This window comes from Heterodontus francisci, chromosome 15 (assembly GCF_036365525.1).
Source record: "Heterodontus francisci isolate sHetFra1 chromosome 15, sHetFra1.hap1, whole genome shotgun sequence".
NCBI lineage: Eukaryota > Metazoa > Chordata > Chondrichthyes > Heterodontiformes > Heterodontidae > Heterodontus > Heterodontus francisci.
In genome coordinates this window covers 28445763-28473139 of record NC_090385.1, presented here as the reverse complement: position 1 = coordinate 28473139, position 27377 = coordinate 28445763, and the positions used below count along the sequence as shown (strand labels likewise).

The following is a 27377-nucleotide window of genomic DNA, read 5'->3' as shown; positions in this document are numbered from 1 at the left end:
CAGGCACTCATGGAGCTGTAGTCCAAAAAGTATCAGTATCTTCAGAAAGGATTAAAGAATCATGAGTTAATAGAGAATGATCTGCAAACAGGGGCTTCTTCAGTTTGTTGCATATTTAATAAAGAAGGTGACCTGATGTAGATTCACACTTACAAGTAGCGTCAAGTTTTAGTGTAAATTCAAATATTCCTTGGATCTTCTTGTCTCAGAGCTGGACAAGCATGTGCTCAAAATAAAAATCGCAATTGGCAACGAGGGATTGCACCGTATCAATGCCTTGGGACTATCTGAAGCAGACCAGAAGGACCCAGTGAGACTCTGGACTACACTAGAGGGCCAGCTGAGGGTCAAGATTAATTTTTGAATTAATCATCTTGAACTAATGGCGTCCAGGCAGCAGTCGAATGAGACCATCGATCAATTCGTGAGCAGATACTACGAGAAAGGAAAAGCCAGTGATTTCACGGAGATGGATTATTGAAAAGGATCATGGAATTGGCCATTGCATCTACCCCAATAGAAGCTTTTCAGAAAGAGCAATTAGACAAAAAAGGGGTATGACACTGAAAGTCTCCTGAAAGAAGGCTGGAAATTTGAGGCCATTGCTGCAAACAGGCAGTGCATACGAGCACTTGGAACAACAACCATAGGCAAGGTAACAAGATCACCTCAGCAAGGCAAGATATATAGCAAGTGTGGACTGGTAACCAACCGAGAAATTGTCCCACTTACATGGACAACTGCAAGGTGTGTGGCAAGAAAGGGCACTGGGCAAGACTGTGCAAAATGTCTATTTCTGGAAAACTGGCCTGAAGTCACAGCAGGCCACGACCTGACAAGAAACAAACAGCACCTTGTGAGAGAAGCAGGGATGCATTCGTAAAAGGCCAATCCAAATGCAGACATGTCCATGAGATCGACACAAACGTGAGTAACATGAGAACACTGATGATGAGCAACCTTTTCACACAGTACGACTTGCCCACCAGATGAACTTGGTTACTCAGCAGGAAGTATTCACCATCATTAACATCATTTGCCCAGAGAAAGCTGGACAGCACAAACTGCAACTTAAGATCGATATGGGGCAAGTGCAAATATTTTGCCACTGAGAATACTGAACAACATGTAGCAGGCAAGATGGGAAGTCATGATGCAACCTACAAATGCAAGACTCATTGTGTACAATGGCACTCCGATTAACTGTATGGGAGCACTAACGCTGGAATGTAGGTATGGGAACACTTCATGACCACAACAAACATTCTACATAGTCGATACTAATGGTCCAGCAGTTGCAGGGCTACCACATGTAGCGAGCTTCGAATTGTGACAATCCATGAGATCAGCACTGTGCCAAGGACAGACATGATCCCATTGAATCCATCCAAGACTTGCATTGAATGTACCTGGATCATTTTGATACAGTGGGAAGTTTCAGAAGAGTAGCTACTCTACATGGGAGAGATGATGCCATTCCTTCTATACATCCACCAAGAAAATGTATCCAGGACAAACTCAAAGTCGAGCTGGATACTATGGAGACACAAGGAATTATTTGGCATGTTCAGCACCACATGGATTGGTGCAGTTCTAAAACAGTGATGATAAAAATGTCGGCAACATCAGCATGTGTTTGGACCCTAGAAGGCTGAACTGGGTGTTAAAACAATGTCCTCATAAAATCCCCAACTTGGAAGAAATGAATCCAAAGTTCACAAAAGCCAGTCTCTTTTCCAAGCTAGATGCAAAGCATTGATACTGGTCTGTCCATCTCTCTGAAAGTTTGCAAGAGTTAACGACTTTCAGAACTCTGTTTGGAAGATATTATTTTTTGTGCCTGCCATTTGGCTTATCTGTAAGCCAGGATTATTTCAGTGACCTATGGATCGTATCACAGAGAACGTTCCAGGGAGTATCTGTATTGCAGACAATGTAGTGGTGATGGGCAGCACAAAGAAGAGCACAACAGGAATCTGCACATCCTAATGCAAATAGCCAGAAAGGAAAGCCTTGTATTCAACAGCAAGAAGTGTGCCAGTAATGTGAGCCACATCAACTTCTTTGCCTCCATCTACACTGATACAGGCATAAGACTAGATCCCAGCAAGTTAGAGGTTATCCAGTCCATATCCGGTCCACAAGACAAAGAAGACTTATGGAGCTGTCTTGGTTTATTTAATTTCCTAGCTCCCTATATCTCAAACTTTTCAGAGAAGCTTTCATCTCTATGGGAACTCCATAAAAAGGATACTGTGGCATGAGGACCACCAGCATGTATTTGATTTGCTGAAGCAATCATTGTCGACAGAGGCATGTTTACAGTATTATGACCCAAATAAGGATACCATTCTTGAAGTAGATGCTTTGTTGAAAGGTCTTGCAATTGCTTTTGGATCAAAGAGCTTGTCGCCAACACAGGTCAGTTATTCCAATATTGAAAGGGAAACACTAGCTCTGGTGTTTGGAATCACCAAGTTTCACACTTATCTTTTTGACAAGTATTTCATAGTCAAGACGGATCACAAACCACTGGCTATGATATGGCAGAAACTGCTCACCAGTGAGCCACCCCGTCTACAATGACCATTGATAAAACTGCAAGGACATGATTGCAACATCAGAGATAAGCCTGGGATTTTTATGGTGACCTCAGACACCCTTAGGAGACTACCCAATCCCATAAAGTGTGAAGACATTTCCTTAGATGTCCAGATTGTTGGAGTCGACATAGAACTGGAAGATGTACACCAGATAGATTTGATGCATTTCGGACAAAGTAAACATGAGGAACTACAGGAAGAAACTTTCAAAGACTCAGTTTTAATGGATCTATGGAAACCCATTGTCAAAGAATGGCCTGACACAATACAAGAGACTCTTGCAGAACTCAGGATCTTCTGGCCAAACCGACATGAGTTGGAGCTTTTAGGTGGCGTGATCTTCAAAGGAAGACAGGTGTTAATTCCACAAACGTTTCACCGTGACACTCTTTCACACCGAGGTCATATGGGCATTGAGAAGTCCAGAAGACTCGCATGTGAAACTGCCTACTGGCCGGGAATTATCAGTGACATTGAGTGAACAGTAAGGTTATATGATGCAAGCCAAGAGCATCAACTAAACCAACATAAAGAGCCATTTCTTCCGCACGAAGTTCCATCCCATTCTTGGACAAGGATAGCCACAGACCTCTTCTCTGTTAAAGGTGACGATTATCTATTGTTAACCGACTACTTCTCCATGTTCCCCATAATCCAATAATTGAAGAACACGCCAAGCCAATCAGTTGCCAACACTATCAACGCAATATTCAGTTTATTTGTCCCTCTGAAGAAGATAGTATCAGACAATGGACCGTAATACACTGCCAAACCATATAAAGACATGAATAAGAAATGGGCAGCGAACCATGTTATATCTTCATCGCATTACCCCAGGTCGAATGGTCTAGCCGAAAGAATGGTACGCACAGTCAAATCACTGTGAAATATTGAGAAACCAAACAAGATCTGCACGTAGCCACGCTGTGCCTCAGGGCAACACCAATCAGCACAGGACTATCATCACCTGCGGTAATTATATTTGGAAGACAAATTAAGATGACTCTACCAAGTCACCACTTCATGAAATTTTCATCAATAGAGGACAGCTGTTAGCAAAACAAGAGATGAAAGCTGTGCATGACAAACACGCAGGTATGGAACTACCACTACTACAGATTGGACAGAAGGTCAGAGTGATCCATCCGCAGGAGAGAACATGGTTTCCCGCGGAGGCATCCAAAATCTGCGATGAACCAAGATCGTAACCAACCACCCCTAATGGAGCAGTACTTAGAAGAAACAGATTTCAGCTGAGGGAACTAGCTAACAACATTGTGCTTGACAACCCTGCTTCAAGAACACGTTCACATCCAATCCAGAGAACATAGCGAAAAAGAGAGACAAGTGTAATGCTCAAGCATAGGATCACTGTCAGACCACACATAAGGTCAAGAAGGAAAAAAAGTTGAAAAACAAGCTACACAGTGACAAGATCAGGTCAAGGGTGGCACAGTGGCGCAGTGGTTAGCACAGCAGCCTCACAGCTCCAGGGACCCAGGTTCAATTCTGGGTACTGCCTGTGCGGAGTTTGCAAGTTCTCCCTGTGACCGCTTGGGTTTTCGCCGGGTGCCCCGGTTTCCTCCCACAGCCAAAGACTTGCAGGTTGATAGGTAAATTGGCCATTATAAATTGCCCCTAGTGTAGGTAGGTGGTGGGGAATATGGGATTACTGTCGGGTTAAGTATAAATGGGTGGTTGTTGGTCAGCATAGACTCGGTGGGCCGGAGGGCCTGTTTCAGTGCTGTATCTCTAAATAAAGTCAGTAGATCACCTGCACATTTCAGAAATACTTGACTGAAGGACATGAGAGTCAGTTGTTATGAAGGTGACTCTGTTTTGTTCAAAAAAAAATTTTTTTTTAAAAAAGGAGTTTATAGTTAAGCTATAGTTAAGCTATAGTTAAATGTTGGATCAGTTTTTTTTAATGAAGAGAACAGAGGGATTGGCAACAGTGTTGCTGTTTGTCACATGGCTCAGGCTAAGCTTAGAGCAGAGGCCCTGCCAACAGGGGCAGAAAAGTCACAAACACTCCTTTGATTGGACAAGTCCAGTAGCAACAGAGAACATCTGGGTGGGCAGAAAACTGTCAAGCACTCTGGTTGTCAGTCAGTGCATGTGTGTGATATCTTCTGGAAGGAGACAAAAGTCAGGTTTTCTGCAGAAAAAGGAGAGAATTCTAAGGAAGAAGAGCACACCCCAGCTCGTTTTCATGCTGTTCTTTAAAATGTTTTGTGAAGTTCAGTATGTCAATTTGTCTTGTTTCCTGTATTTGAAGAAAGTCTGCTAAATTACCTTTCAACGCCACCAGGAGAGAACTAATTCTGGAATATTCTAAAGATTCTGCCTGCCTGTGCTCGGAGGTTGGACTGTGTGCCAGTTTGGTGCAGTGTGTCTCATCTGCTATTTATTTTTCAGGGGTGGGCAAGTGATCTACCTGGGTGTATTTTTTGTCTGTAATAGAGCTCTGATCTCAAAATCCTTTTTTTAACTTTTTCGGTGTGTGTGAGTCTGAAGAGTTAAGGTAGAAAATGGGATGTTTTTAAAAATTCAATGTTGGATTTTTAATAATTTAACCTATGTGATATTGTTTTACTTTATTACTGGTGAAGACTTGTTTTATAATAAACTGTTAATTTTGTTGTTTAGTAAAGAAACCTGGTAGTGTGTTCTATTCTGGGGAAAATGGTGTATCCAATTGACTCTGTCAGTAAGTGGGAAAATTTAAGGAATGTGTTGTGACCTGGGGAGAAGTGGGACTGAATTAACAGTGCACTCCTCCCGCCTCGGTCGTAACACAGTGCATTTGTAAATATTGTTCAAAACTGTTCTCTTTCATTGTGTACATAGTTTATCTTTTGTGTATTTCCATTTTAGCAAAAGAGGATGTTGTGATATCACTTTAACAGTTTGAATAATTCACACATCATCATAGGAAGTGACGTCAACCAACACGTGACAGTTCACTTGCAGTTGTGTTACTCACCTAGTCACACGTGTATTGTAGAGCTGGCTTGTAAACCTGTTACTTAATAATAAAGAACCCACAATTTAATTACCTTTCAATTCAAGATTGTTTGGTACCTCATTGCTGAAGAAAGCAATAACACAACAGAGATGGAGAAGCTTAGGGAAGGAATTCTAGAGCGTAAGGCCTAGGTAGCTGTAGGATAAAATCAGGGATGCTCGAGAGGCCAGAATTAGATGAGCACAAATATCTCAGAGGGCTGTGGAGCTGGAGGAGATTACAGAGATAGGGAGGAGCGAGGTCATGGAGGGATTTCCTATTTACTAGTGCAATAGTAATGAATGTATTATATAATATAGTAATGAATGTATTAACTTTCATCTGAAACTCATCTGTTCTATTTAACAATGACATTAAACTGTTGAAAATAAATGGGTTAATTTTCTTTGTTAGGGCAAAGGGATTTCACAGAACTGGGTTAACAAATCTTTTAAGATATATGTTGCACAGTATGATTTTGACATTGGAGAGAGAAACAGAGTTAATGTTTCAGGTCTGTAACCTTTCAAGGGAACAGACCTGAAATGTTAACTCTGTTTCTCTCTCCACAGATGCTGCCAGACCTACTGGGTGTTTCTAGCACTTCCTGTTTTTATTTCAGATTTCCAGAATCTGCGGTATTTTGCTTTTAATCTTACAGTTACTGATCAAGTTTTAACTGTGTAAGTTAGTCCAGCTGCTTACACAAAGCTTCACTCACTCAATGCAAGGTTCCAATTAAAGAAGTAGCTACTTGGCAACTGGTTCACTGGAACCTTTAGAGTAAATGGTACACAGAATTAAACAATTATGCTTTTGACAGTTTGAAGGGCTTGGGAAGACTCTTGCTATATGGAATTCTGAAAGACTGGGAGCCCCAAAAATTAAGTCAAAATGACAATCAGTGTATTTTGCTTTCTAAAAGAAATCAACCACACAACAGAGGTGGTCATTACATACTTCAAAATCTCACAGGGGCCAACTGGCTTCCACCCAACAGTTAAATGCACAGACGTACTTGGACTTCTGTGAAGTTACTTATGTAAATACAAGAATCCCTTTTCTTCTTCTTCCCCCATCAAACTACCTGGCTCCCAGTGAGGCTGAGGGGTAAGCTGCCCTCAAGAACTACTAATGCCTTTGTGATGACCACAAGGAGGTAAAGGCCTGCTCGGGTATGAAATTGAAACCCGACCTGGGACCGACCTGACTACATTCAACCCAAACCCAACCTGGGCCCAAGTCCTTTTCCCACGCCCGACCCAACCCAACCCGAACCGACTACTGTAATAAAGTTAATTATATCAAACATACCGTGTCCAAATGTTGTGATCCTCCGTTGCGGCAGCAGGCTATTCCTGCAGAATCGTGCAGAAGTTCCCTCCCTGAGCAAGGCAGCACTGCATCCGCATCCAGCCTGACCCAACTCGAGCCTGAATGCCGGACCCGGAAGAGAGACCCAACCCGACCAAACCTGACACGTCGTCGGGTCTGGTTGGGTTCAAGTTGGGGGGACAGGCTTTACCAGGAGGTACATAAGAGCAGCTTGAAGATGACTTGGCTGAACCTGCTGCTCTACAGTAGTGATTGCCTGCTCCTCCTATATACCACAGTGTGATGGGAGAAGGTCACATGCTGAACCCCACTATGCAAAACCTAGGAATTTTCTCATTATTTCATACATATTTTAAATAGATTAATGGCTCTGTTCCACTAAATTACAAGTCTGGGGAAAACAGCTGATCAGTCAATTAATTTTCATGGCTGGGACAGCAGATTTAGAAAGTGTTAATGTAGGTGAATTATTTCTTGATGCAGACAGTTCTGTGTTCTATGAGTGTGAGACAAGTAGAGAATTCACTTGTGAATTGTGATTTAAGACGAACATCTGATCATTTTGATGGCTAATTCAATCAAACCTTAAAGGACAATGACATCCTTGACAATTGTTCTTGATCTTCAAAGGAAAAAAAATTGCCCTTGTAATCCAGCGATTTTCTCATGCTGTCAGTTTTCTACTGCTGTCTGTGCTGGAACATAGGAGCTCTGAGAAATCACCTCACGTGATAACCATCAGAGATATATTTTTAAGAACCTTTGGAGAAAAGCTGCAGGAATTATAGATACTTTGCTTTTACTAGGGCTGTCAATTAATTGTTGTAATTAACAAATTAACTTTTTGACATTTAATATTTTAATGTTTTAATCGAGCAAAGAACAGAAATAATATGTTTCAAAAAAAGGAGCTGGTCAACACTTTGATTTCAAACACCACCTAACGTTCCTCTTGTGCATTCAAATTAAACTTAGACAATTATTTCACTGATTTGACAATGAATCCTCTGGCTCTTGTTCCTGTCACTACTGCTTCCCAGTCATCTGACCCCTAGTGGTGTTAAGTGTATGAACAGGTGCTCAGAAAAAGAGCATTTGATGTTGGGTGGTTGAGCGAGCCAAGTGGTTAGACAGGAATAGCCCAGGTTGGGTCACGTGGCGCAGAGAGGTGGGTTATGGCAGAGAGCCAAGCTTAAAGAAAGGGAAGAGAGCTAAAAATAAAAGTAGAAAATAAAGCTATCAAGCGTATAAAAAATCAGTCTGGTCAATATTCAGAGGAAAGCAACTAAAAGGAAGAAAGTAAAAGGTAAATTAAAGCATTATACAGCAAAGCACTAAATATGAGGAACTTGTGAATGGTAAGTTTACTTTTAAAAGCTGTTCATTGGTTAGAAAGACATGTATTTATGATCAAATAGTTCCACTATTGCAGAAGTACTTTTCACAATAAACAGTTCAGTTTGAGTTTTTCTATATAATGCCATTTAATAAAAATATCATCAGTAATAAAACCAACTCATTTACCTAGTGAATGAGATGGATGCAATAATTGTATCAATTAAATATATGATTAAAACTAAGATTAACTTTAATTTAAAAAAAAACAAGAAATTAACTTTTTTAATTGGTTTGATAGTCCTGGTTTTTACACATTCAGTCCAATTTATGTTATTTATGTTTTGTCTATCTGCTTGCTTCTATATATTTCTTTCCGTAAATAAATGTAAACCGTAGTTTTAGCCTGCATGCAGTGACAAGAGAGTGTGTTGGGCATCCCATGTATTCTTCAGTTAATAATTTGTTGCAAATCAGATCTGAGCAGTGTTCATTATTCCCAATGCAAAATGTAGAAATAGTTCCCAATTTTAAGTCTATGCAATGGGCACCAAGGTTACATGTTGAGGTTTGGAGAGACTTTAGCTCCCGGGCCTCATTTTAATATTCAGACTCTGACTCCCACATATACCCAGCAGAAATCCCTACCTGGCGTGTGGGTGGTAGTCTGAATTTGGGCAACAAGGGGCCTTCATCAGGGCACCGTGGGTCCAAGGTTTCCTTGTGGGACCAGGAGGATCTTTTATATCTTCAGTGTTAATGGATTCTAATGGTGATACTTCATGTCAAGGCAGGAGGAGGGTGCATTTAAATTTCTCATCCCACTTGCATTTTGCTGTGGGCTATCATGAACCCACCAGAAGATAAGATCACCAGGAATCTTGTCCATCTGTTCTGGAAAATAATAAGGATTGTATGCATGGTAATAGCCCATTGGGGAGAAAGAGAGTCCTGGCTAATATTCTTAAAACACATTTCAGCTCTAGGAAGCCAGTGTAAAAATAATTTCACCATATCGCATTGATAGCCAAATAGATAAAATATCTGTACAACATCTTCGTTCAAAGGCACCGATTCATGCTGGAGTAAGATTTAATGGGCATTGATGGCTCTCCAGTGCCTTGCACAAACAGTCATTGTTTGGATGGACTGTTTAACCATAGCCTGCATCACAGCTGAATTCAATCTAGTTCTCATCCATACAGAGTTACTGAATAATGATCAGGAGCAGAAAGTCAAGATGTTTAATTTTGGTTCCTCCCTAGTTAATTGTGATACCCCTACAGCTTTCCCATTTTAAATCAGTAAAATGAGCACCAGTAAAGTCTGGGACCTACCTGGTCTCTGAATTAATTCTAATTTGGCCAATACATTTACCCAGTGAATCACTTGGGTATCTGTTTGTGCTCTATATGTAATATAATAGTCCTAGAATTAGGCTATATCTTCTGCCAGTGTTTTCTGACATTTGCATTGCCAGATACTCATTACTTTCTCATTGCTACAGAGAAATTTTCAAAGACTGGTTTATTACCATCCTCCAATCTTCTGTTGCTCTGTCTCCTTCAAGCTTCAGCCACTCTGGTTTCTGATCAGAGTTGACGTTATTCATCGCTTGATGCATCACCTTGTATTTATCCACATTAAGGTCTAATTTTTCAGTGATCAGTCAAGTGCTTACCCTTCTCAAATCCTTTTAAATTGTCTCAATTTGTGCTATGTATTTTAACATTCTCACACAGATTTGTGTCATCAGTCAACTTAAAAATTGTCCTCTTTAATCTGCATCATGCAGAAAGCTGCTAAAGACTTTTAATACCTAAAATAGAAAAAAAATCACAAAAATATAAGTAAAACTGGTTTCCAAGTGGGAAATGTATCTAATGTCAAGTTGTAGCCCCGTCAATTATTGTGTGCTATAATCTTCAGAAAAGCAAATCAAATTGATTGACAGGAGAGATAAGCACTACTCGTTCCTAAAGCACACCAATCATCTTACCAATCCTTTGCACTAGGCGTAATGCTTTTAGAATGTATTCTTTCTCATATGCCAGCTACTTGGCAAAGATAATTATGTCAATTATCTACTTCTCCTAAACAAGAAAATAATGTTAACATTCACAAATAAAAGTGCACGGTCCTTCATGAACATTTGCTTAGGAAGTACTGTGGTGCACTGTCCTGTATTACACTGTGCCACAGGGGAAAAACTCAACTGACGCCTGTCCATTTTGTATCTGTTGAAAATTGCCGATGGCACCCTGGCCACCCATTGATGCCCAAGGCTTGTCTGATGCCTATAAATGGGCAAGCTGCTTACCCGCTAAACCAGGCTTAAGGTGATTTTCCTTTATACAATCCAAGTCCTACGTTGATTGTAGGACCCCAGTACCAAATTCAGGTACAAATGGATGGAGCTGTTAAGCCTCGTTGTGTATGTTCTTGAGCAGCTGGACTAGCAGGCTTAAAGGGACCACTGAAGACTGCACAAAAAACATGACCAAATTTTTTTAAAGCCATATTTTTGTGGAGCCAGAAAGAACAGGAATGCTCCTTCTGACTCCTCAAGGTTAGTGTGGGCTGTTGCCAGCTTGAATTTTTATCTCCATTCCAGACCTACCCATTTTGGGCCCCCGTCTAACTTGTCCTCTGCACAGGTACCAGGTCTAATTCCTGCTCTGTACTGAGTTAGCTTATCTCAGCAGCATTCAACACCCATCCATCTCTAACACTTGTTCCTCACTGTCTACCTTTGTGTGACAGCCCTCACATAGTTATATTCCTATCGACCTGCATGTAGCTAGCACATTTCCAGCAATGATTTCTCTTTTGTCCCTGCACCACCTCTTCTGGAACTCTCCGAGGATCTATTATTGATCTATCATGTGTCAACTTCCACAGGTATATCAATGACACCCACCTCTACCTCTCCACCAGCTCTCTTGCACTGTTACGACCTCAGCGAGACCATTAACAATAAAATATGAGATGAGATATGAACTACTAGATCAATTCAAAGTATTACACAACAAGATTTCACGTTTTAAGACTTTTATAATAACTAAACTAAAAGAAATCTCTATTAACTAAATAGTACTTTGTAAGCAGCTGATACCCTAAATTACAAAGAAAAGTATTTTCTTTACTTATTAAAATACTTGAAAATCTCACACCACACTTATACATTACATAGTCCTCTTTGATGGTGAAATCTTTGTGGTTACAATACCCAAACTCCTCCCAGTTGCAATGGGTTGGATCTCCCAGACCTTTCTCAGAGACAATGTGCTCTTCGCTCACTTCTCCGAGCACTTTCGACCGGGATGTCCATGAATAAAGCAATTCCGAGTGATCCTATAGCACTTTTAATTCTCCACAAACTTCAACTTTCAAAACAAGTTCAAGTCTTTGCAGCCTTTCGCTGTACTGGGCTTCTGAAAGCAGGTGTTTACACAACACAAGAACACAAGAAATAGGAGCAAGGAGTAGACCATATGGTCCATCAAGCCTGTTCCGCCATTCAAAATGATCATGGCTGATCTTAGGATTCACCTCCACTTTCCCGCCCACTCACCATACCCCTTGATTCCCTGAGAGACCAAAAATCTATCTACCACTCTGGGGTTGAGAATTCCAAAGATTCATAACCCTTTGAGTGAAATAATTTCTTCTCATCTCTGTACTAAATGATCGGCCCCTTATCCTGAGACTGTGCCCCCGTGTTTTAGATTCACCAACCAGTGGAAATAATCTCTCATTGTCTACCCTATCCAACCTCTTTAGAATCTTATATGTTTCAATGAGATCACCTCTCATTCTTCTAAACTCCAGAGAATACAGGCCCAATTTACTTAGCCTCTCATCATAGGACAACTCCCTCATGCCAGGGACCAATCTAGTGAACCTTCACTGCACTGTGTCCAATGCAAGTATATCCTTTCTTAAATGTGGAGACTAAAACTACACACAGTATTCCAGATGTGGTCTCACCAAAACCTTGTACAATTGTAGTAATACTTCCTTTTTCCTGTACTCCAATCCCCTTACAATAATGACCAACATACCATTTGCCTTCCTAACTGCTTTCTGTACCTGCAGTTCCTTATACAAGCACACCCAAGTATCTTTGAACATCGACACTTAGAAGTTTCACACCTTTTAAAAAATATTCTGCTTTTCTGTTCTTACAACCAAAATGCATAACTTCACACTTCGCTACATTATACCCCATCTGCCATCTTGTTGCCCGCTCACTTAACCTGTCTATATCTCTTTGCAGCCTCTCTGTGTCCTCCCAACGGCTTACCTTTCCACCTACCTATGTATCATTAGCAAACTTTGATACATTATTCTCTGTTTCTTCATCTAAGTCATTAATATAGATTATAAATAGCTGAGGTCCCAGCACTGATCCTTGAGGCGCTCCATTATTTACTGCTTGCCAACTTGAAAATGCCCCGTTTATGCCCACTTGTTGCATCCTGTCTGTTAACCAATCATCTATCCATGCTAATATATCATCCCCATGAGCCCTGATCTTGCCTATTAAACTTTTGTGTGGCACCTTGTTGAATGCCTTTTGGAAATCCAGGTGTACTACATCTACTGTTCCCTCTCTCTTTATCTCTCAAGGTTGCCACCACTGCTGGTTTCCTTTCTTACAGCCTGTCTGCCTTCAGAAAATCTGTTAAAGTTATCTGGAACAAAACGTCAATAGCTCATTGTCCTTTTCCAATATGCAAAGTCCAGAAGTTTGGTTTCACAGAGCCACCTAGGCCTTCCATTGTTCCCAGGTGTTAAAAGCTGCCATGCACATTTGTATCCTCAGAATCATTGACTCCTTGTTTATGATCAAAAAGTCTAGGAGGGTGAAACCTGTTGTTCTTCAGGTCTTTGTTTTTCAAAAAAAAGTCTTTGATCTATGTTCGCTGTTGTCCTTAGCAGAGTGGATGTGAGGTCATCTGACTTCTCAGACTCCATCTTAAACTTTTAAAAATCACAGTTTTTTAAGCATAATCATGTTTCAAAGTCCAGCGTTCATAACTGCATCCTTGACTTGCCTCTGTTCTGTCAGACTACTTACCCAAAATTCTCTGACCTATTTGAATTCAGGAGGTGCTTCTTTAAATGTGGCAACTTGAACAATTATGTACACAATGCTTTGGAACAACATATACTGATGGAAAAGATGAGCCAAGTGCTATGGATCCATCTCAGTCTGCCTCTACTCCCCGAGATCTAAACTAGGCCTACATTTTACTTGCTCTGGAGGCTAAAGAACTACCAGATTCTCTTGGAAAGCTCAAGGTTTCTATATAATGTATCATACAGTTATCTAGTCTATCTATTTTAATTAAACCTGTATATAAACCCTTTCTCCACCTGCTCCCGTACCATTGACTCTGGTGTCGCCTGAGGATTTATTTCTCATGTACATGCTGCCCCTAGGTGATATCATCCAGCATGGATGAGGTACTAAATGACTTTTGTTTTAAATGAACCACAATAGACAGTCAAAGTGGACATGGGCTGCAAAGTTGGCCACCGGAGGTCAGATGACTTTGACTTGTGTATTCAAGAACTGACTCACAATCTGAGAGGACAGAAGAATACCTGCCAGACTAAGAGGTGTCATCAATGCCCATCCTGAAGCCATAGAGAGACATTCAGTTCACCAGACTGATTCCTGTGATGGCAGGACTGATGCGTGAAGAGAGATTGGGTCGATTAGGCTTGTATTCACTAGAGTTTAGAAGAATGAGAGGGGATCTCATAGAAAACTACAAAATTCTAACAGGACTGGACAGACTAGATGCAGGAAGGATGTTCCTGATGGCAGGGGAGTCCAGGACCAGGGTCACAGTCTAAGGATAAGGGGTAAGCCATTTAGGACTGAGATGAAGAGGGATTTCTTCGCCCAGAGAGTGGTGAACCTGTGGAATTCTCTACCACGGAAAGCATTTGAGGCCAAATCATTAAATGTATTCAAGAAGGAGTTAGATATAGTTCTGAGGGCTAAAAGGATCAAGGGATACGAGGAGAAAGCGGGAACAGGGTACTGAGTTTGGATGATCAGCCATGATTGTATTGAATGGTGGTGCAGGCTCAAAGGGCCGAATGACCTACTCCTGCTCCTATTTTTCTATGTTTCTATGTTTCTGTTCCTGAATTGAATGGTTTTCTTAACCCTCCTCAGGATGAATGTCTTCGAACAATAAACAGGATGAGGCTAATCAACCGAGACGCCACCCCCACCACATTTGGAAAAAGAAACTGTGAGAAGTCACATGGTGGGGCAGCCATGTTGGTCTCCTTTTAAAAATCTTTAAAAATACAGACTACAGAAAAAAAACAGCCAGCAGACTAGGCAGTGCCATCGTGTCTTAAAACTGGAGGCTGTAACATCTTAGAGTCTCCAAATCTGTTCCTTTTCAAATCCAATGGTACAGAAAACAAATTTCCTAGTAATAAGTCTACAAGCAACTAACTTCATGACCTGCTGAAAATCCACCTCTTCAAGAGAATCCTGCACCGACTTTGATATACGACTCCGGTTATCGAATCCACCGAACTATACATCGGAAGTGAAAACGCCTTCTTCGCAGGCCCGCAACACATGCCTTTTTCCCAAGACGAGCGAAATCAAGTAAGATTCGCGCCACACAAGTGCCAGGCAATGACCATTTCCAACAAGAGAGAATCTAACCATCTCCCCTTGTCATTCAATTGCATTACCATCGCTGAATCCCCCACTATCAACATCCTAGGAGCCACCATTGACCAGAAACTGAACTGGAGTAGCCACATAAATACCGTGGCTACAAGAGCAGGTCAGAGGCTAGGAACCCTGCGGCGAGTAACTCACCTCCTGACTCCCCAAAGCCTGTCCACCATCTACAAGGCACAAGTCAGGAGTGTGATGGAATACTCTCCACTTGCCTGGATGGGTGCAGCTCCAACGACACTCAAGAAGCTCGACACCATCCAGGACAAAGCAGCCGCTTGATTGGCACCCCATCCACCACCTTCAACATTCACTCCCTCCACCACTGACGCAAATGGCAGCACTGTGTACCATCTACAAGATGCACTGCAGCAACGCACCAAGGCTCCTGAGACAGCACCTTCCAAACCTGCGACCTCTACCAACTAGAAGGACAAGGGCAGCAGATGCATGGGAACACCACCACCTGCAAGTTCCCCTCCAAGCCACACACCATCCTGACTTGGAACTATATCGCCATTCCTTCACTGTCGCTGGGTCAAAATCCTGGAACTCCCTTCCTAACAGCACTGTGCGTGTACCTACCTCACATGGACTATAGCGGTTCAAGAAGGCAGCTCACCACCACCTTCTCAAGGGCAATTAGGGATGGGCAATAAATGGTGGCCTAGCTAGTGACGCCCACATCCCATGAATGAATAAGAAAAAACTTATGATCTATCCCTTTGCTTGTAATTTGTTAAAGTGCACTATCCTTTTGAGCGGCTTTCTTTCTCAAGTGGTTGTGTATGTGTGTGTGTGCGAGTGGTAAGTGAGTGACATAGTGCTAAATCTCTGGGTTGAACAGGTGAATAAAAATGATCCTCTTTATTTAAACCCACGAAAAGCGTGCTGTTATTTATTCAAAGTGGCCATACACTCAGCAGTTAAGAAACACACACATCTTCCTTTTCAAAGCACACTGATTATGGACAGAAAAGGGAAAAAGAACTGGGGTTTCAGTTCTCTCTCAATTCTGTCTGAAACAGAATTAGAGCCCATGGAATAAAAGGGACAGTTGCAGCATGGATACGACGTTGGCTGAGTGACAGGAAACAGAGTGCAGTGGTGAACAGTTGTTTTTTGGACTGGCAGACGGCATACAGTAGGGTTCCCCAGGAATCAATGTTAGGATCACTGCTTTTCTGGATATATATATATATTGATGACCTGGGCTTGTGTGTACTGGGCACAATTTCAAAATTTGCGATGACACAAAACTTGGAAGTATTGTGAACTGTGAGATGGATAGTGATAAACTTCAAAAGGACATAGATAGGCTGGTGGACTGGGCAGACAACTGGCAGATGAAATTTAATGCAGAGAAGTGTGAAGTAATTCATTCTGGTAGGAAGAGCGAGGAGAGGCAATATAAAATAAAGGGTACCATTCTAAAGGGAGTGCAGAAACAAAGGGGCCTGGGGGTATATGTGCTCAAATCATTGAAGGTATCTGATGGTTGAGAATGTGGTTAATAAAGCATATGGGATCTTGGGCTTTGTAAGTAGAAACATAGAGTACAAAAGCAAGGAAGTTATGATAAAACTGTATAAAACCCTGGTTTGGTCTCAAATGGAGTAGTGTATCCTTTTTTGGACACTACACTTTAGGAAGGCTGTGAAGGCATTAGAAAGGGTGCAGAAAAGATTCATGAGAATGGTTCCAGGGATGAGGAATTTCAATTACTTGGATAGATTGGAGAAGCTGTGGCTGTTCTCTTTGGAGAAGTGACAATTAAGAGGAGATTTGATAGAGGTGTTCAAAATCATGAGGGGTCTGGATAGAATAGAGAGAAGTTGTTCCCATTGGTGAAAGGGTCTAGAACCAGAGGACACTGATTAAAGGTAATTAGCAGAAGAAACAACGGCGACATGAGGAAAAGCTTTCTTACACAGCGAGTGGTTAGAATCTGGAATGTACTACCTGAGAGTGTGGTGGAAGCAGATCCAATTGTGGCTTTCAAAAGGGAATTAGATAATTATCTGAAGAGAACAAAATTGCAGGGCTAAGGGAAAAGGCGGGGGAGTGGGACTAGATGAGTTGCTCTTGAAGAGAGCCAGCACAAAAACAAGGCCCGAATAGCCTCCTTCTGTGCTGTAACTATTCTATGATTCTATGAAAACACGTCAGTTTCCATGTCACACTGACAACACCCAGCTCTATCTCACCACTGCCTCTCTCGACCCCTCCACTGTCTCTAAACCTGTCTGACATCCAGAAATTTTCTCCAATTAAATATTGGAAAGACCTTATGTATCTCAGTATCAAATTTTGCTTTATAACACTCTGAAGTGCCTTGGGATCTTTATTATGTTAAAGACACTATATAAATACAAGTTGTTTTTGATACCCATTAAGAAATTAAAAGAAGCAACAGTACGTGAGCTGTATCTTTGTGACAACTTTGGTTTGCTGTACTCTGCTACTGCTGCATTATATTTTAGTGTCTAAATTCAAAATGACAATTGATGTATAAAAGTACTAGCAAGATTCTTCAACCTAAGTAAAACAAGTTTATGCAACTTCAGCTGTATTCTATCTAATCCATAAATTATTTTAATGCCATATTTGTTTGCTTAGGAGATCAGAAATAGAGCTCTCTTTCTAAAGGTGAATGACCTTCTCCCACACTCAAAATCCTTGATATCGAACTAAATTACATTGATTTTCTCATCTCTTTGATGTGACTTTCCATTCCCTACCAATTTTCATTTTCTCACGGTTTCCACTCAAGCTTGAGTGACTGATAACCTCACTACGAATGATCCATCATCAACTCAGCGATGTTTTCAGCCAAACTAGGAACCATGAATAAATCTGTGCTAGTTGATGAAATTTGTACATTAAGATTAATTTTCCGTTCTTAATGTTTCCCCTAGGAGCTGTGTGAATCCCCTCGGCTATTTATAAATGGAATCAGTTCACATGATCTGAACCAAGGGGAACTGGGGAATTGCTGGTTTGTGGCTGCTTGTTCCTGTTTAGCCCTTCGGGATGGTCTGTGGCAAAAGGTGAGAGCATGTCATTTTAATCAGGTGTAATGCCTTGACCCCCTTTAAACCTTTGACACCTGCAGTATTTTTTACATTGCGTTTTGTCTTTCTTAATTAAGATAAAATACAATGTTCTAATTTTGTCATGTTGCACTTCAGAAGTTTTTTTCAGATAACAGTATATTATCTTTGCCTTTTTTAGAGTTCATATGCTGTATTCAGCTTGGTATTTAATGGCATATCACTGTGGTGTTGAATTATTAATTTCTCACATCTGTCAACCACTTCCATTTTACCCGGCACCCCCTCTCCTCTGACATCTTTGTCTCATTCAGCATCGAATGTGTATTGGTGCAATTCTGAGTTTGGTTGGCATCCTACTGTCTATGAAAGATGATGGACACGCAGCAAACAATCCTTTTACGTGGGGTGTCTTCTCTTGGTTCACCTTTGTTGATGGCTGTGAAGGCCAATCCTTGAGAGGCAGGTTCTGCGACAAGTGCTGCACATGAAACTGCCAAATGACGCTGTGAGTTGTTGTTTTTGATGCTGGTGCCTGTTGCCAAGCTGCTGTAGCCACTGGTCATCGTGGTAGTGCACACCAGTTCACAGGATGTGTTGCCATTTCCCTCTTTCACCAGCTAGTGACTCCCAAGTGTGATAGTCGACATTTAGGGCCTTCATGTCACGCTTGCAAGCATCCTTGAAGCGAAATTTTGGGCGCCCCACTGGTCGTCTGCCCCCGGCTACCTCAGCATACAGAAGGTCCTTGGGTATTCGACCGTCTTCCATCCTGCGGACATGTCTGATCCACTGAAGCTGCCTCTGTTTGATTAGTGCCAACACACTTGGGAGCTCTCCCTTTCAGAGGACTGCCACATTTGTGATTTTGTCCTGCCAGGATATACCTATAATGCACTGCAGACAGCGAAGATGGAAGTTATTGAGCTTCTTTTCCTGGTTACTGTAAGTCACCCATATTTCACAACCATACAGCAAGGTGCTGAGAACACAGACCTTATAAACCATCAGCTTGGTCCTAAGGGTCAGCTTGGTGTTATCCCATGTGCATTTTGTGAAAGGTGCCAAAGGTGGTAGCTGTTTTCCCTATGCGTGTATCGAGCTCTGTATCAAGGGACAGATTGTCTGTCACTGTGGACCCAAGGTAGCAGAATTTCCAGTGGGGTGTTATTTAGTGTGATCAGGGGCAGAGATGCAACACCTTGTCCCATGACCACGGTTTTCTTGGCACTTATAGTCAAGGAGAACAAGTTACAGGCACAGGAGAGACAGTCCATGAGTCTCTGTAGTTGAGTTTCCGTGTGAGCGACTAGCACAGCATCATCAGCGTAGAGGAGTTTTCTGATCAGGACATGATGTGCTTTTGTCTTTGATTTTAGCCTTGATAGATTGTAGAGCTTGCTGTCTGACCTAGTGTGCAAGTAGACTCCTTCCATATCTGTAGGGAAGGTTAAGGTTATGGGGAAGAAGATGCCAAACAGAATGGGGGTTAGGACACAACCCTGTTTCACTCCATTCTTCACTCCGAAACTGTTGGAATTGGTGCCATCAAACTGTACAGTGCAGTGCATGTTGTCATGGAAGGATTGGAGAGCCAATTTTTCCCAAAATCTTGTAGAGCCCTGCTCTGCTGATGGTGTTGAATGCCTTAGTGAGATCTACGAAAGTAAGGTAAAGGGCTATACGCTGTTCCCTCCACTTCTCTTGTAGCTGACGTATGGAGAAGATCATATCCCCAGTAGTTCTTCCGGCACAGAAACCATACTGTGCTTCCGGGTGCACTCGGTCTACAAGTAAATGGAGTCTTTTAAGTATGACCCTAACAAAGGCCTTCCCTGTGATGCTAAGGAGTGAGATGCCCTTGTAGTTGTTGCAGTCTCCTCTGTCACCTTTATTTTTGTATAGTGTGATGATTTTGGCATCACACATCTCCTGTGGAACAGAGCCTACTTTCCAGCAGAGAAAGAGAAAGTCACAAGGGTGCGGTAGATGGGACTTTCCATGCTTGAGCAATTCGGCTGGGATTCCATCCTTGCCCGGTGCCCTTCTGTTCGCAAGGCGGTCTATGGCCTTCCCGAGCTCCAGTGATGAGGGTTCTTCGTCTAACTCATCCATGACAGGAAGTTACGGGACACCATCGAGCGCGGACAGTACAGCTCACAGTAGTGTTCAGCCCAATGGGACATCTGTTTACTTTTGTCAGTGAGTACTTCACCATCTGCTGACTTCAGAGGAGCAACTTTGCTGATGGCAGGGCCAAGCACCCTCTTGATTCCTTTGTACATAGCTCGTAGAGTTCTGAGCGTTACATGTAGAAATACAGCTAGCCAAGTGTATTGTTAATAGGATATAGCAGATGTTGTGGGGAGAATATGAGGCAGAAATTGCTGACTGCAACATAAACTGCAAAAGAGGAATTAGGTTCAAATATCAAATTTAAAAGGAAAGAGAAAAGCATTCTAACTCATTGAGTGTTCTCTCCACCTTGGAGGTAAAGATCCAGTGGGTGAGATGTCTGCCCATCACTCCAACGCTGCTCCACCCCTTACCCATTTCCTGAGTCTGGGGTCACTCTTGATACACAGCAGGCACCCGCCAGGATTCCTGTTGCCAACAAGGAACTGCTCAGTCCTTGATTGTTAAAGACCAGCTGTGCTGCAGCCAGACCACCATTGCAGCCACCTTTCACATTGAAGCCCCAGGAAGTGATGGCGACAAGGGGAGGATGCCAGGAAAATCTGCCAGCGACCCAGGACCCCCCACACTCCCACTAGCATTTGCATTTGGCAGGTGGGAAAGGGGAATTCCGGGTGAGGGGAAAGAAATTGAGGTTGGGTGACAAGGCTTTAGTAGGCCTAACCCATGTATTTGCCTCATATTCTCCCCACAACATTTGCTATGTCCTATTAACATGCTCCACTGCTATCATGTCCCACTTTGGGCAGGATCACAGAGGAGAATCTAATCCACTGTATCATTCCTTCCCTACGTGCTCAGTCTTGCAGCTGGGTTTGCTCATTCAGGTGCTGTTGTGAATACTCACACAGCTGACCCTTTTCCTGGTTTGATCCAAAGAAACATGTCAAAGATTAGTCTGGCCATGGTGCTGTTTTCCTGTCAAGGAAAGCACAATGTGTGACATTCATTGTCATCTGTTTTGCCAGCGTAAATATGATGTTGTGCCATGGTGGTGGTCTGCCTAAGTGCAGCTCCTCTGCTCTTTTTCTCCACCCAGGAGCGATGAGCATGAGTAGCGAAGAGAGTATATGAGGTGGTTTCCCATTGCCTTTCTCAGACTGGAATGGGAATTGAACCCACACTTTTGATGTTGTTCTGAACCACACGTTAGGTATCTAGCCAGCTGAGCTACCGATCCCCAAATATGGTGCAAACGCTCTGTATTTTTCATCATGAACAATTCCAGAAGTGCACCGGATGCCATATTGACTTGGGCGACTTTTAGTTGACCAGAGTGCCCAGCTGATACAAGCATCATGCTCCACAAATATACAAATCAGAGTCCAAAGCCAGTTGTAGGATGCCAAATGCAAAACTCAGGTACAATTGAACGGAGATTAGCTGTATATTCTCCGCCTAAATGTACCAGGCATTGAGTGGCCTAAGCAGAAATTCTTAAAGGGTCCACTGGAGTCAGCTCAACAAAAGGCCCAGCAAATTTTTAGGTTTTATTTAGGTGGGCCCAGGAGAAGCAGGAGTGCTTATAATTCTGGCCTGCCATCAGTGCAGTGCATGCAAGGTTCTCCCAGGATTGCCTCCCCCACCCTCAGACCCATCCTCCATGCTGGTTCAGCATAGGAGTTGGACAATTTCCTATCCTCATCAACACATGAGCCACAGTGAGGGTCTCATCTGACATTAGAAGCTCTCTGGCGACATTTAAAGTAGGCCCAAAGTGATATTTGGTTCTCACCTTTGGCCAGTGGGTAAAGACACTGCGCTGACAACTTCATGTTCATTTAGGGGGTGAATTGAATTTCTCAGCAAATCTCTTAAGTTTGCTCTCAGCTTCAAAGTGGACAGTGAAAAGACTAGGAAATGAAAGATGTCCTTTTAGGGCAGAAAAGGTTAACAAAAAAAAGGACAGATTTGAATGGGAAAGAAGAGAATGAAGAAACAAGGATGACAGGGATTACATAATTAAGACATTTATAATTGTGGTTTTATAGTTCAAAAATGGTTGCTAAGTTTATATTCAATTTACAGTACCCAATTTCCTGTTGTTGGCTGTAGGTAATTCCAGACTGGAAGAAGCAGGACTGGGACTCAAAAAAGCCAAATAATTATGCTGGCATCTTTCACTTCCGATTTTGGCGCTTTGCTGAGTGGATTGATGTTGTCATAGATGATCGTCTTCCAACAATGAATGAGAAGCTCCTGTTTTGTTACTCTAACTCTAAAGAGGAGTTCTGGAGTGCACTTCTGGAGAAGGCATATGCAAAGTAAGATTGCGGAAATATCACAATCCATTTTTATACTGAAATCTGGAGCCATTTGTTGGTTACTTGATCCAAGTACCAAACAATTATGTGGGACCCTGGAATTTATCCAGGTATCTTAAAATCCTGTGTATCAACTACATGTTTTTCATATTTCCAAAATTCCAATAAGGTCCTCCCAATCACATTAGTGGAAAAAATTGATCATTTGCTCCAGATCCCAGACCAGTTAACCTCAACTTGTTCTGTTTACCCTGACACCTGGAGCTCTGCTGTAATAATTGGTTCCAAAGGGAATGACTTCAAGCTGCTCAATTTGTGCTGGTATCCGAGCCAATTTCTTAGGATTTATGCGAGAATAAACCAATTGAGACCATATGAACCTCACCTAATTTTTTTTGTAATGTATTAAATTCCATTATTATCTTGTTTTTATCACATACACTGACTAACTTTACAACTTCACAGTGGAACCTTCAGTAGAAGCCATAACAGAGGAACCTCCCTCAGTTGGTAATGGATATCATTGGTTGATCAGTTCCCAGATTTTGATTGATTTTATAGAATGGGAATGAAGACAAGTACAACTCAAATAATAAAAGATATTTTACATGGTTTTATGTCTTACACAAGAACCTCGGAAAAGTCTGGAGGGTAGTTTGAGCATGGATAATGATGGTTCCACTACAGTTTTAAATTTTCATTTCACAAAAGAAGTGATGTAGACAACATAATAAATTTAGCAATGGGAACCTTCTGATGAAGTGCTGCAGCAGTATGATGCAGGTGATTGGTTCAGTCAAGGAGCAGACTGGCTGGCAAGCACATTGCAAAATGGCAGAAAGCACTGCCAAATATTTTGTGAAAAACATAATCTACGAGAAATAAATATTGAATAATTATATCTGGTACAAAATGTTGGCTTGCAGGAGACTAATTTAAAAAGGCATGCATATTTCAATTTTGTCAGATGCAATTTTAAGAGTAAAATGCCAAAAACAATCCACATCAAAAAAGTTTAAGTTTGCAGGCGTTATAAAAGTTGCTGATAGAATTTCATTGATAGAATTTAATGATCTCACAAGAAAGAACTTTCATTTCTATCATGCTGTTTATGACCTCAGGACGTCCCAAAGTGCTTTACAGCCAATGAGGTACTTCTGAATTGTAGTCACTGTTGTAATGTAGGGAAACAATAGTATATCACTGACACCATTGCTGTATGGTAAATGAGGTACCAAAAAACATCTTCAAAGGTGGATTTAGTGAGTGCTCCAGAGTCAGTAGGAACAGGAAAGGGAATATAAACACTGCAGCCAGCAGTGACAGCTAAAGGCTGGCTACCCAACCCAAACCCGACGGGACCCGACGACATGTGTCAGCTTCAGGTTGGGTCGGGTCGTATTTCCGGGTCCAGCATTCAGGCTCGAGTCGGGTTGGGCCGGGTCAGACACGCTATCTCACAACCTCAGGTAAGTAGCTCCACTGTTAATTTAATTTTTGGACTAGAAAGGTGGTTTTGTTACAGTTATTTTAAGCTTGTGCAGATCAGCAACAAAGTGAAAAATGGAAGGTAGGTTAACTGATGGTCGGGTCAGGTCGGGTCGGGCGCGGGAAAAAATGAAAGGACTCGGGCTGGGTCGGGCTCGAGGTTGGATGTGGTTCTGTCAGGCTCGGGTTGGGTTTCATTTGCAGACCCGAGCCAGCCTTTAGTGACAACTACTGTTTGGCTGTAGCCATAGGTACATTGAGTGCTCAACTTACTTTCGGGGAGTTTCATTCTGTCTGCCGCATATGATTTGGTGGGGTGTGGAGTGATATAATTAGGCAGGAGGTGTTTTCTTGGATTCCCAACAGTGGGATATTTTAGAGGAATTAAGTTGTCGTTGGGTTTGCGGCATTTTGGGGTTCTCCCAGCGTAGTGGCAGATTGCAGCTTTGCATTTATTTAAATAATATGATTACTTATTACCCTACACATAGTTACGATTTTGTCCTAGCTACCAGATTAACTGAACGGCAAGCAATATTCCCGTGCCACCTAGTTTACAAATGTTTCAGCGTGCCATGCAACAGTCGTATTTGTGCAATTGAGTCTCGGGACTGTGCTCTTCTGTCTTTCACTCAGCCATGAAACTAACACTTGCATTGGAATGAACGTTTGCCTCCAGGCTCGGCTTCATCAAGGGTCAATCAGCTCAGGAAATAGTGATGACGGCTTGGGTGGGGGCTACATTGAGGAGCAGGACAGGGCAGTCAGGGAGGGAAGGGTACGGTTGATCGGATGCATGGAGGAGCAGGACAGGACAGTCGGGGATGGAAGGGTGGGGCTGATCAGTGCATCAAGGAGCAGGCCAGGGTAGTTGGGAAGGGAAGGGTGGGGCTGACCAAGTGCATGGAGTAGAAGGGCAGAGTGGAGTGGAATGTCCAGGTTGTTGAATGGTTGGTGTTGATGTGAAGATGCATATTGTCGGCTTCGGGTGCGATGGGTGGATTTGATCAGTTCTGTGTGATGATATTTGTCAAGGGTCTAAAGGGAACAATGAGTGCTGTGGGGCAAATTGAGGGTGCTGGCTAGCAGAGGAAACAGTCACAGTCAACGGGGCCAAAGGGATTCTGTAGGGGGAACGGTGAAGACTAGTGGATGGGTAGTCAACAGCTTCATATGTAGGGGAACGGGACTCAGCAATAATGGTCAGATCGATGTGAGGAGGGTCAAGGATAAGAGTCGGGATGTCGATAGTAACGGGAGTAGGAACAGGGGAGGGATGGCATGAATACATTGATGATTACATTGTGCACGGTAATGGGGGGAGGCTCAATGGTAATGGAGGGAAGGGTAACAGTAACATTGGGTGGGTCAAGGGTGATGGGTTCAAGCTGGAAGATTGCAGGAGGAGCTTGGAAGGTGCAGAGACTTCTCCAATGATATTGGGAACCATGTGGAGAATCAAGGATTAGAAAGAGAGTGGGGGGAGACAAATGATAGTGGGTGTGCCTTCTACCTGGCCACAGTTTGAAGGCAGATACAAGGGAGCTGTTCATTGCCTCGATAATTCAGCTCACTAGCAACAGAGGGCTGAATCGCCATGCTCTGCTAATTTATTGTTCAGAAAAGAAACAGCGACATGGGTCTCATACACACACTTTTTCTAGTACCATGGGAAGAAGAATAACAAGAGAGACTAAGGAGGGCTCTTTTCCCTCAACTCATGATGCCTGAGTTTTTTCTTTGTTCCTGGGATGTGGGCATCACTGGCTAGGCCAGCATTTATTGCCCATCCCTAATTTCCCTTGAGAAGGCCTTCTTGAACCACTGTAGTTCATGTGAGGCAGGTACACCCACAGTGCTGTAAGGAAGGGAGTTCCAGGATTTTGACCCGGCAACAGTGAAGGAACAGCGGTATAGTTCCAAGTCAGGATGGTGTGTGGCTTGGAGGGGAACTTGCATCTGCTGTCCTTGTCCTTCTAGGTGGTAGAGGTCGCTGGTTTGGAAGGTGCTGTCTAAGGAGCCTTGGTGCATTGCTGCAGTGCATCTTGTAGATGGTACACACTGCTGCCACTGTGCGTCGGTGGTGGAGGGAGTGAATGTTTGTAGATGGGGTGCCAATCAAGGGGGCTGCTTTGTCCTGGATGGTGTCGAGCTTCCTGAGTGTTGTTGGAGCTGCACCCATCCAGGCAAGTGGAGAGTATTCCATCACACTCCTGACTTGTGCCCTATAGACAGTGGACAGGTTTTGGGGAGTCAGGAGGTGAATTACTCGCCACAGGATTCCTAGCCTCTGACCTGCTCTTGTAGCCATGATATTTATATGGCTACTCCAGTTCAATTTCTGGTCAATGGTAACCCCCAGGATGTTGATAGTGGGGGATTCAGCGATGGTAATGCCATTGAGCGTCAAGGGGAGATGGTTAGATTCTCTCTTGTTTGAGATAATCATTGTCTGGCACTTGTGTGGCATGAATGTTACTTGCCACTTATCAGCCCAAGCCTTGATATTGTCCAGGTCTTGCTGCATTTCTACATGGACTGCTTCAGTATCTGAGGAGTCGCGAATGTTGCTGAACATTGCACAATCATCAGTGAACATCCCCACTTCTGACCTTATGATTGAAGGAAGGTCATTGATGAAGCAGCTGAAGATGGTTGGGCCTAGGACACTACCCTGAGGAACTCCTGCAGTGATGTCCTGGAGCTGAGATGATTGACTTCCAACAACCACGACTATCTTCCTTTGCATTAGGTATGACTCCAACCAGCAGAGAGTTTTCCCCCTGATTCCCATTGACTCCAGTTTTGCACGGGCTGCTTGATGCCTTACTCGGTCAAACGTTGCCTTGATGTGAAGGGCAGTCACTCTCACCTCACCTCGTGAGTTCAGCTCCAGCGCCAGCAACAGGCAGAATAGGAAGGCAAGGATGCTTCGAATGATAGCATTGAGGAACGGCCTTATCGAAGACGGGGTCTGGCAAGGACAAATTACTTTCAAATGTCAGAGAGGCAATATCAGGGGAGCCTAAGGATGTTGACATGACATGGTCACAGAACTTTGTAGCATCCCACAGCATGACCTGCAGCCACTTGGCTTCAGTGGGAATCCCATGCCAGTTGCCCTCCAGGTGACTGCTACACAGTTTTTTCTCCAGTGGTTCCTTCCAGAGATCCATGGGCGACATATGTGGCATCTCACAGTCTGCGGCCCATAGTTGCATCAAAGAGGTGACCAATGCCCTTTATTGATGTGCCAATGATTTCTTCTACCTACCTGTAGATGAGGACAGCCAGGCAGCAAGGTCAGTGGCCTTCAGCGCCATCGCTGGGTTCCCTAAAGTGCAAGAGTTGATCGACTGTACTCATATGGCC

The 27377-nt window shown here is 42.8% G+C and overlaps 1 protein-coding gene across 1 annotated transcript in view; it reads left to right on the top strand.

Annotated features, from left to right (window-relative positions):
• LOC137377559 (calpain-5-like) overlaps positions 1-27377 on the top strand; it is a 194472-nt gene that overhangs the window by 114231 nt on the left and 52864 nt on the right. The window contains exons 3-4 of the mRNA XM_068047303.1: positions 17923-18054; positions 22309-22517. Of these exons, the coding sequence (XP_067903404.1) occupies positions 17923-18054; positions 22309-22517 (341 nt within the window). The remainder of the gene's footprint in view (positions 1-17922; positions 18055-22308; positions 22518-27377) is intronic.